The 9932-nt window shown below is 33.7% G+C and overlaps 2 protein-coding genes across 6 annotated transcripts; one reads left to right on the top strand and one right to left on the bottom strand.

Moving 5' to 3' along the window:
* LOC109363166 (pentatricopeptide repeat-containing protein At3g60050-like) lies at nucleotides 1162-4019 on the top strand. 4 transcript variants are annotated; one of them, XM_019609322.1, is made up of 2 exons: nucleotides 1162-2854; nucleotides 3402-4019. In XM_019609322.1, the coding sequence occupies exons 1-2, from the start codon at nucleotides 1564-1566 to the stop codon at nucleotides 3434-3436; spliced, it is 1326 nt and encodes a 441-aa protein (XP_019464867.1). In that variant the 5' UTR covers nucleotides 1162-1563; the 3' UTR covers nucleotides 3437-4019. The 4 variants fall into 4 exon arrangements, with proteins under 4 accessions (XP_019464867.1, XP_019464866.1, XP_019464865.1 ...); XM_019609321.1 differs by having other exon boundaries at nucleotides 1164-3129; nucleotides 3567-4019; XM_019609320.1 differs by having other exon boundaries at nucleotides 1164-3129.
* Nucleotides 6908-7839, bottom strand: LOC109325017 (heavy metal-associated isoprenylated plant protein 39-like). Of its 2 annotated transcripts, none has more exons than XM_019557162.1 (3): nucleotides 7675-7839; nucleotides 7418-7499; nucleotides 6908-7270 (listed from the first exon to the last, which is right to left on the bottom strand). In XM_019557162.1, exons 1-3 carry the CDS (start codon nucleotides 7681-7683, stop codon nucleotides 7029-7031), a joined length of 333 nt encoding a protein of 110 aa, XP_019412707.1. In that variant the 5' UTR covers nucleotides 7684-7839; the 3' UTR covers nucleotides 6908-7028. The 2 variants fall into 2 exon arrangements, with proteins under 2 accessions (XP_019412707.1, XP_019412709.1); XM_019557164.1 differs by having other exon boundaries at nucleotides 7418-7496; nucleotides 7675-7837.

The following is a 9932-nucleotide window of genomic DNA, read 5'->3' as shown; positions in this document are numbered from 1 at the left end:
ACAGCATGTTCACAAGTTCTGGTACTTCATTATGAACGGTTTGATCGATGAGAAGTCGTTCGAGGTGGTAGAAAACGAGTTGTTACATCAATTGTTTTTCTAGTTTTTTTTGCAACTTTGTGTTCTCATTTTCAACTTGTTGCTTATTGTATGCCGTATTGTTGAGCATATTTTTTGCTACAATTTGGAAAAAGTCTTGTATTCTTATTTTGATCATAGTGGAGCTTGATTGACTGGCTTGTGCCCGCAGTTTTTACTTCTCACATCGAGAAGGTTTTCCATATTAAAAGTCTCTTGTGTGTTCTTACTTACTGTCATTATTTTTTATCGCTCCTCATAGATTGTTGATATCGTAGCTTGCAATAATTATAAATGGAACGAAATAATACTTATTGGCTGAGTCACGATTAGGTCGCTCTCTTTAAGACGTTTTGTGGCACTGCCCAAAATGTGCAAGCAGACTATCAACTACACCGTCCCCAGGATAAAACAACCAAGATCTTTGTTATCGAGTTCTTACTGCACTGTAAGAACCAATCTCGAATACACCCACCACAATATGGCTACCAATGCCAATTCTGGAAATTCCCACAATATGGCTACTCGTGCCATTTCTCTAAATACCCACAATATGGCTACCCGTGTCAATTCTCTTCCAACAATACTGACTACCAGTGTTAGTTCTCGGAATGCCCACAATTTGGCTACCCGTGCCAATTCTTTTCCCTTAATACTGACTATCAGTGTCAATTCTCGAAATACCCAGAATATGGCTACTTGTATCAATTCTTTCTCCCAATACTGACTATCAGTGTCAGTTCTCGAAATTCCCACAATTTGGCTGCATGTGCCAATTCTTAGTGCCACGGAAAGAAAGGGGGAGAAGTTTGCCGGAAATGCATCGACGAAAAATATGAGGGAGAAAGAAAAAGTTGAATGCGTACATTGTCAGTGTACAGATTTTATACTCAAAATTTATTATATACACGTATTACATCATTCATCTAGATTATGTTTTCTGAAAAGTCAACAATAATTAAATATCAATAATGATGAATGATATAATGATAATATTATCAGTAGGTATATCTTTTTTTCTTCCATAATTTATATAATTTTACTAAAATTAATCTAAATTTTAATTAAGATTCAATATTTTTTTCTCTCAATTAATTAACATTACCTCATATCATAAGATGCAGCCAACAACATCTTCTTACGCATAGGGTTTTACAGTTTTATCACAATCCAGACCACACTAGCAGTCATTCATTGGATCCACTTATTTGCGATTTCTCGACGCCAATTTCAATTTCTCGTAGTACACTCTAAATTATCGCGTCACACGGTACAGTTTTTCGGTCCTTGATTTTCTCGTTGAGCTTCTAGATTCAATTTACTTTGTTCACATGGGTTTTCGATTCAATGGATTTCCCTCAATTCTTTAGCACAATGGGGTTCTCAAGTCTTCCATTTAGAAGAAAAAAATCGATTCTTTTGTTGTGGAATTTGTGTTTTCCTACTTTTTCAGAGTTTCAGAGATTGTGATGATGGATTGTGACCATGAATTCAATAACCCTTCTAGGTTCTAGGATGGTTCAAAAAATCTCTTATTGTTTGAACATTTCGCGTATATTATGTAACCAACCTTTTCATTGTGATGGTGATGATAATGGGGATAGAAATGGGTTTGAATTGGTTGAGGAGCCATTGAAGAAAATGTGTGTAGATACAAATGAAAGTGACGATTCGAGTGAGGATGTTAACTACAACCGACGGAAATTTTCACCCAGAATTCGGTTAAAGATGGATGTTGAAAGGGTTGTAAATGTTTTTGGACAAGATGATCCCATGTTTGATTTTGGACTGGCTTTAGATGAGTTGCATATAAAGCCATCGGTGATTCTTGTGCGAGAGGTTCTTTTCGTGATGTTGAAACGCATAAACTGTGAAAATAAGGGCAGGTGTGCGAAATTGGCGTACAAATTTTTTGTGTGGTGCAGTCAACAGGAGGGTTACCGGCACACTGCAAACTCCTATAACTTGATTATGCAAATATTTGCAGAGTGCGAGGAACTTAAAGCAATGTGGAGGCTAGTTGATGAGATGATTGAGAATGGGGTTCCAGCTACCGCACGTACTTTCAACATTTTGATTTGTACTTGTAGTGAGGCAGGTTTTGCTAGAAGATTGGTGGTGAAGTTTGTAAAGTCGAAATCATTTAACTACCGACCTTTTAAGCACTCATATAATGCAATTCTCCAGTGTCTTCTCGTTTTAAATCAGTACAAGTTGATAGAGTGGGTTTATCAACAGATGTTACTCGATGGTTTTTCCTCGGATATTTTAACTTACAATATTGTCATGTTTGCAAAGTATAGACTTGGGAAGTTGTATCAGTTCCACAGGTTGCTAGATGAGATGAATAGACATGGCCTTTCTCCTGATTTTCATACTTATAACATTCTTCTTCATGTTCTTGGTAAAGGAGACAAACCACTTGCTGCTCTTAATCTTTTAAGTCACATGAGAGAAACAGGTATGGAGCCAACTGTTCTTCATTTCACCACATTGATAGATGGACTGAGTAGAGCTGGGAATTTGGATGCATGCGATTATTTTTTTGATGAAATGATAAAGAACGGGTGCATGCCAGATGTAGTGGCATACACGGTAATGATCACGGGATATGTGGTAGCTGGTGAGTTTCAGAAAGCTCAGGAAATGTTTAATGAGATGATTTCTAGAGGGCAGATCCCTAATGTATTTACATACAATTCCATGATTCGTGGATTATGTCTGGCCGGAAAGTTTGATGAAGCATTCTCAATGCTAAAGGAAATGGAGGCCAAAGGTATTTTTCCAAATTTTGTTGTCTATAGTACGTTAGTGAGTAGTCTACGGAATGCTGGAAAGCTTTCTGAAGCTCATAAACTGATAAAACAAATGATGCAGAAGGGGAAGTATGTCCACTTTCTTTCAAGGTTCAAAGGGAAAGGATATAAGAGATAGTCATATAGTAGATTTTGTCTGATCGGAGGGGTTAGTTCATTCGGGATAAACATATTGATATAATTGACTTTGACACTGCGACCAATTCTCTGCTGGTTGTTTAGCTTGTAAAAGAAAGTATGTGATTCTCCCTTCTCATATATATTTCTTTCAATTCTCAGTAACTGACATGTAAACCTGCAAACCCGTCTTTGTTATAATACAATGATTGATATCGCTTGCCACTTTTGCTTATTGTTTAGTCAGTTGACTCGGGTCAGATAACAAGTGTTCAAATTGGCAGCAATAATATTGGTATTGAGTAGGAGCTAATGACTAAATAGCGTCATAATGATGATAACATAAGTTGAAGCATGTTGGGTATACTCAGTTCTACATATTGCTTGCAGATGTGGAATCATTATTATTGAAAGCAACAAGATAAATGAGTTGTTGGTCATTAGCTTCTTCGGTTAATTTCCTCACAATTTTCTGAAGCGAGCAATATCAGCTTAAAATTGCATTAAGCTACTCTCAAGAGCTAGATGTCCGATAATAAATTTTGTGACTTCCAGAGCATGCTTAAGTTGGTTGCTTTGCATCTGGCACTCCAATGACAGCCATTAGTCTGCCGTTATGTTCCAGTGAAGATTGAGAAGCGCATCGCAATGTGGCGAGCAGAGTGTGCTGATTCTGAACTGCTAGATGTCATCTTAGACATGTATGAATGCAATGTTCATCTTGTACGAGACGTTCTATTGCAGACGCCAATTTGTTGTGCATATTAAAGATTGTTGGCCTCGAATAAGTGAAAAACACTCCCATCTCTATATCTGAATCCGGTAGTTCTGATGATCTTTAGTTCAAGCTTAACTGTGATAACCTATTCTAGCTGTTTTTGTTGTACATCATCTTCCAGTAGTTATCTTTAGGTTTAAAAGATTCCTAGGTAGAACCACAAATATCAGATTTATGTATACTCATTCTTTTGTGAACCTAATGAGTTCTAATAATTTGTTGATCCCTTGATACTATTTTGCTTCGGGATAAATGTTTTCCATCTGATTTATATAAAGGTGTTGTCTTAATTTTCTTTGCTCTGTTTTATTATCTTGCACAGTATCTTATCTGATTCTGTTTCCACAGTACCATTTGCTTTTAGATTAAGGATTTTTTTTGTAGAAAAACCTGCCTCTTCCATTTCCAACAATCTTGCTTTGTGAGTTCTCTCAAGAATGAATGGAAACCACTGGACTTAACTAATTCAAAAGCTCATCTTGTGAAATGTCGTTCATGTAATATTATGTTATTGTTCGATCCATATAACTGATTTTATCTAGTATGATTTGTATATAAATAATTTTGGCTTACAACCTGTGGTGCAAGAGTGGAGATCAAGAGGGCCCTTTCTAAGTTACAGTCTAGATTCACTGTTAGGTTCGATAAGTATTCATGTAAAAAAATAGAACAAATTCAGATGAAGTTGGTTGTGTTGTAGGTGGGTAAAGACCATTTTGATGTTCAGAATAAACCGAACCAACAGGTTGTTAGTCTAAAATTATTAAAAAAAATAGATAATGAATCATATCACCTTAAACCTAGAGGGATAATACCAATAAGGTGTTTGTCTAGTAGTGTGATATCCCATTATATTCTTAGAATGATCAAATGGTTAAAAGTTCGATTCCTGTAAACAATACTTGTTAGAAGGGATAGTCCTACCCTCAAAAGAAATTAGTTCATTACTCAAACAAGTGGGGTGTATGCTTGGTAGTACAAAAAAACTTAAAGTTATAATGAAGTGGGTAATGTGAAGAACTGGGGGATTCATGTATGTAATTTGTAAGTGAGGTTGTGAGACTTGGAAAATACAATTTTTTTATAGTACAAAGTTTATCAATCTTTTCCTCATTATAGTTGTTTCATGTTATTGGGCATGGGATAAGAAGGATGATCTGGCGGTAAAAACAAGGCCTGAACAAAATTGTGGAAATCATCGGTCCACATTACAAGGGTGGCGCTAGTTCAAGTTATGATATTTACAAAGTAGTCTGAAGAATCATGGTTGATTGGTTGTGAGGTGCAGACATTGTCATTTTGGCTTTTCCTTCTAACAACCCAAATTTCAAACCTTCTCCCTTTGTTCAAACACCATTGACGGTAAGAGGATGGCCATCACCACCGTTTTAAATTGCATGCACACATATTATAACAACAATTATAATCATATATGGAAGGGAGACTCTAAAATGTGATTATGTTGGCCAAAACTAGTTTATAGACGTAACTTTGTAGTTATGAGAGATTGCAACGGTATACGCACAACATTTATTATTTATTTAACTATTATTAATTAAATAATTAAATACATAAATAATTTAAATAGAAGTTTTCCATCATTTATTTTAATATCTTATTTATTTGTAAGGCAGGGAGACAGATAAGTTAACAAGAATAATAGTACTTTTTTAGTTGGGGATAACCATTTTTTTTTTAATTTTGAAGCATAAAATTGTTAAGTGAATTATTTAAAGTTATTTTCACTTTCTAAAGGTGAAGTCAAATAATTTTTTCAAAAAGAATTTTTCAAACGTTACAAACTCTTTTTTCAAAAGCTACATAAAAAACTATAAATTTGTGTTACCGAATGGTACATAAGTTTTTTTAAGATAAAAATAATAAAATGAATTTTTATAGGAGTTAGAAATAGAAATTAGTAGGTGATGATAAAATTATAAATGAAATATTGATTAATTGATTATTTTAGGAATGAGTTTATTTAGGATGAGAGAGCAACTATTGCTTATCCTATATACTTGGTGCATAAGTCAGAAAAACTGTAGAAAAATATTTGAAGGAAATTCAATGGCTAATATTTATGTCTATTCAACACGTCCATGAAACTTTTGCTAATTAAATTATGAGCATTGCATAGAAAATTTAAGTCTCCATTGAACCTAATAAGTGTGCTTCAAAATATGTTCGGTTGAAAAGTGTAGGACCACAATTGTCGCTTGTGACAACAAATAAAATAACTATCATTACTGCCAATTAAAGCCAAACCTAACCTCATGACTATAAAATTAAAAACACTATAGTGATATTATATGCTTTTTATAAATTATTATTATATGATCTATAGTTCATATTTTATTATTATTAATTGTTCAAAAAATAATACAAATAAATAATAGATGATGAATTAAATGTGTATAAATTTTTTAATAATAGAATATAGATATTACATTCTTAAAACAAATGCTTTGCTCCTCAAACAATCTTGTACATGAGTCATTCCCTCTCATTTTCACATGAATAATTTGAGATCTAGCTTTGTCTTCACTCAATTTGTTTACTTGATAAATGGATTCCCTAGTCCTTTTGGATTTTGGTGCCATTGGGTATACGGAAAACGTTTAAAACTCAGTTATATCATATTGTGTTACTCTATGTATAAAAAAGATTAAGGTTGCTCAAAATATTTAATTTATTTGATTTTCAAGCAATCCTTTGTATTTTAATCAATCATAAGTCTTTTTGGGTACATAATGTAACAAAACAGTGTGATCACATAGAAATACTCACGAAGAATAGGAATGGAATTTCGTGATGCCAAATCACAATTCCCTAGCAAGTTTAACATTGAAATAAATAAAGAGAAAATTAAAACCAATTAAAAATGTATATAATCTTAACAATCATGTAACTGATCAATTACCATAGCTTCTTCTCTATATTGGAAAATATGAAAAAAGAAAGGAAAGAGAAGAATTATAAATAAAAAAGGATAAACATAGTCTTCATTTATTTTGGCCAATTTTTTCAATATTCTTTTAAAACTCATGTCCATCTTAGAAATTAATATACTTAAAAAAAGTTTGTAAAAAACAGATATGAGCAGAGACTCACATAACAAAAAAAAAACTCTATGGACAATTTATCAACTTATATTATAATGGCTTTTCAATATATGAAGCAAAATAAAGGAAAATGATGGAATCTGAAAAAATCAGATTATAATTTATAAGCACTACTTTTTATTTTTTCTCTTCCTTCTTGTCTTCTTTTTTCTCTTCCTTCTTCTCTTCCTTCTTCTCTTCCTTTTTCTCTTCCTTTTTCTCTTCTTTCTTTTCTTCTTTCTTCTCTTCTTTTGCAGGTCCAACTGATATTATATCTACTTTCCCTACTTTCTTCAATTTCTTCACAATTCTTACTGTGTCCATTTGACCAATCACTGTCAACTTTTGATCCTTAATATCTGCTGCAATTGAATCAACCCCTATTCACCAACAATTATATAGATCCATTAGTCCTTAATCATACTATATACTATATACCATATATTATATACTATATTCTATATATTCATTTATTAATATTAATTGAATGTACAAAACTTGATTTTCTATGAAATATTAATACCAACCATAGATATCTGCAGCTGCTTCTATAGCTTTCTGCTTTGTTTTTTCATCAATCATAGTCAAGACCTTTAACACAACCTTCTGCAATGGATCCAGTGAGGATTAAACAAAATTAGTATATGAATAATTTTTAAATCATTTCTCTAAATCAAATAAAACATATAAATATATAGCGAAACAAACATGAACATGTGCATAAGGGATCTAAGTGGAAGGAATTAGAGTTATTAATAAGAGAACATAATATGAAAATCAGTACCTGAGCCATTGGAAGATGGAGAAGGGTGTGAAAACAAAGAAGAATGTGGAATGAGCCTTGGAATTTTTTAGGCCTTTGTATTATAGGGTAAAGTGGAGGTTGTGGAATTCTTTTATAAGTAATGTTTTATGTGAAACCAATTTATGTAGCTCTTGTGGTTTGGGTGCTAATTTTTTTTAGGTTCGGTTTGGATAAAAATGGAATAATGGTAAGAAATAGAGGTAAACTTATTTGTTATAAGATTCAATTATAATTTATACCTAATTACCTATAACATTATTCTATTTTTATTTATGTGTGTGAGTGGCCTTCGTAGTAAGATGAGTAGGACTCGACCTTATTTGCTCACCTGGTATGACTCGATCATGATCGGACCCGAATAGGGTAGGGTATCGTCGAGTTTAGGACTGTGTTTGAGTTCAAAAATTATACTTAGTTAATATTTAAGGTCGGGTAGGGACCAAACATGACACAGACTAATTCATCTCATGCTCACTCACTCATCATGTTTATATGTGTGTATAATCAATTGCACACCAAGTAATATCATCTTTTTGGTCGAAAGTATTATTGATTCTCTAATTTTTTTCATCATATATACATGATTAATAATATATATATATATTATTTTATATGTCAAATTACATATTTATAATAATAAGTAATATTGAGAAGATTTTATCTAAAATGAGTATGCATTATATTTAATCAAGTTTAGGTTCGGGTTAAAGACTGATCTGATCGATATTTAGGATCGAACAACTTCGTGTCTAGGTCTGGGTTCAAAGAAATGACCATACCAATATTTAAGGTCTTGTAAGAGACAAACCTTAACTCGCCCGCTCACATTCACCTTTACTTGCTAGCATTGGTCACATCCAACAAGGACCATGTTGAAGTGGAAGACCCATGGAAAAAATATAATAGAGAAAATGACATCGAGAATTTAATGTGGTTTGGCAATTTGCATACGTCCATAGCTGAAGAGCAACAATGATTATTTCACTATGATAAAAGCGAACTACAAGTGTTTCACTCACTTCCCAAAATCCAAGTACACCCAATTTCACTCTCACTCAAGTATTTCTCACACAATTAGAACAAGAGAACAAGAAGAGAGAATATGCACTAAGCTAAGTGTCACGCCCCGAAAATCATTTCATATTTAATATATTTAATCTCTTAGAAAAATGGGTAAATTTTTCTTTCCTTTTTTTTCTTTTATGTAACCTATAACTTACAAATCATTTTCACTTTTACCTTATTCCATTTTCAAGATACTGAAGATAAATAAATGAACACAATTCTTTTCGGAATACTTCTCATTCATAAAATTCTTGAATAAATACAGAATTGTTTACAGGGTGAAATCTAATCATCGCCACAAATAAAAAAACTGAAAATACAAAGAAAATAATGTCGGGGCATTGACATTACAAAAAGTACCTCACACAGGTTCCTATCACAACAAAACAAAAGAGAAACCTCCTAAACCGGAGGTGCACTGGAAGCCTCACTAGGGTCTTCCTCCACCTCCGAGTTAGAAGATATCTCAATGACCTCAACATAATCTTCTATATAGATAAGCTCTACACAATTGTTGTTGTCTTCCTCGTCCTCCACTTCATCCGCTCCCCATCCATCGAGGGGCCCGGGGTGTACCCCATTGACATGACCCCGTCTGTCTCTCTTGGCGCCGATCCTGATGATGAGAATCATGTTTAGGGCCAGGTCCTAACAACTTTTGGTACGCCTCGAGCTCTAGCCGGTACAGAAAGTCCGGCTATTGTAGGTCTTCGGTCGGGCAAAGTGAATAATGCCTCCTGAACTGCGTAGTAAGGTGGAAGACGCAGAACTGAGCCATTGCTTACCCAATCCAGCTCCAGGTAGCAATGACCTGTGTAAGTGTGTCGACTACCCTCAACACTCCATGTCCATTCCTGGCATATAGTGAAGCGATAACCTCGGATCAGTGCTGATGGGTCCATCTGAACATGCATACAAATACACCAGAAGAAAAGAGAGGGAGTAAAACATCTATGAAAAACTTGTCATCGACGTCGTGGAATTACAAGGAATAATACACCAAGACAACATACAAGTACAAATATATCATGTGATCGTACAAGCATATAATAACGATGAATGAAGTATAAAACTCGAGAATTTAGAATCAATATCGAAGAATATCATGTATGCAATGCGATGCATGAGTCCACCATCCTTACTCCTTTATCCTCTCAATAACTATTTGAAAA

This window comes from Lupinus angustifolius, chromosome LG13 (genome assembly GCF_001865875.1).
Source record: "Lupinus angustifolius cultivar Tanjil chromosome LG13, LupAngTanjil_v1.0, whole genome shotgun sequence".
Lineage (NCBI taxonomy): Eukaryota > Viridiplantae > Streptophyta > Magnoliopsida > Fabales > Fabaceae > Lupinus > Lupinus angustifolius.
Note: the sequence above shows the minus strand (reverse complement) of the source record. Positions and strands in the feature narration are given on the sequence as shown.

Bases quoted from the DNA above. Each gene is read 5' to 3' on its own strand.
- LOC109363166 (XM_019609321.1), top strand. From the start codon at position 1,564: ATGAATTCAATAACCCTTCTAGGTTCTAGGATGGTTCAAAAAATCTCT.
- LOC109325017 (XM_019557162.1), bottom strand. The intron at 7,271-7,417 runs GTTGGTATTAAT...GTTGGTGAATAG, and splicing joins AGCAGCTGCAGATATCTATG to GGGTTGATTCAATTGCAGCA.